Source organism: Eurypyga helias, unplaced genomic scaffold (assembly GCF_000690775.1).
Source record: "Eurypyga helias isolate BGI_N326 unplaced genomic scaffold, ASM69077v1 scaffold9222, whole genome shotgun sequence".
NCBI classification, from domain to species: Eukaryota; Metazoa; Chordata; class Aves; order Eurypygiformes; family Eurypygidae; genus Eurypyga; species Eurypyga helias.
Genome location: NW_010237819.1, coordinates 7,418 through 8,361, shown reverse-complemented (window position 1 = coordinate 8,361; position 944 = coordinate 7,418). Strand labels below are relative to the sequence as shown.

At 43.0% G+C, this 944-nt stretch overlaps 1 protein-coding gene across 1 annotated transcript in view; it reads right to left on the bottom strand.

Annotated features, from left to right (window-relative positions):
* Positions 1 to 803: 803 nt before the first annotated feature.
* Positions 804 to 944, bottom strand: part of TMEM126A (transmembrane protein 126A) — a 5,352-nt gene continuing 5,211 nt past the window's right edge. Inside the window, exon 4 of the mRNA XM_010147599.1 lies at positions 804 to 942. Within this exon, the coding sequence (XP_010145901.1) occupies positions 804 to 942 (139 nt within the window). The remainder of the gene's footprint in view (positions 943 to 944) is intronic.

The window sequence follows — 944 nt, the reverse complement described above, 5'->3', positions numbered from 1 at the left end:
TCTCCGGCTCTGGCTCCCACTACTATGGACCTGGCTGGGCACTGGGTGGTGAACAATTGTACCGTTTCTTTTATTTTCCATTCCTTTCATTACACATTATTATCAGCAGTAGTGGTAGTAGTATTTTCATTACGTATTAGTAGTAATAATTTTAGTAGTATTGGTATTGCTATTATTACTGGTATTTCTAGTATTATTGGTATTGCTAGTATTACTGGTATCACTATTTTATTCACTTACTTTCAGTTATTAAATTGTTTGTGTCTCAATCAATGAGATTCCTTGTCTCTTCCTCCAATTCTCCTCCTCCACCGGAGGAGGAGGGGGAAGGTGAGCGAGGGGCTGTGTGGTGGCTGGCTGGGTTAGACCACAACACAGCAGAATGGAGGAAAGTTAAGGGAGAAGAATAGTCAGATTTGAGTGAATCTCTGGAACCACCTTGCCTTGATATCGCCGCTTCCCTTTTTTTAATCACCGAGGTTTGCATTATGAAGAAAAAAAGCCTTTTTTCAGCAATACTCATATGGCTTCTGAAAGATGCAGCATCACCCCAGAGCCAAACACTAAGCAGGCAATATAAACGCTTCTTTTTTTCCCGGTTCCAAAGAAAAACACCTGTCCTTGTAAAGCTGTTATTCACGTGTAAACACTAAGCTGGACATAATGACAGACCTAAGTTCAGCACTGAAAAGCACAGTGCAGAGCCCTAACTGCCTTTCCCTGTTAGAAAAGACAGCAAGCACCAAGTTCTTCCTCTGTTTATTACGGTGACTTAGCCAGGGCACTTGGGAAGTTGCTTAGCTTCACGCTTGTAACTCCTCAGGATCCCTGCTGGCGTTCATCTGCTGCAGGATTTTGACATATATTCCGTGATGCTTAGTGGCAAGGTACAATCCAGTTAGAGCCTGCAGCAGTACACCCAAGCTCATCTTCCTAAAGACGGG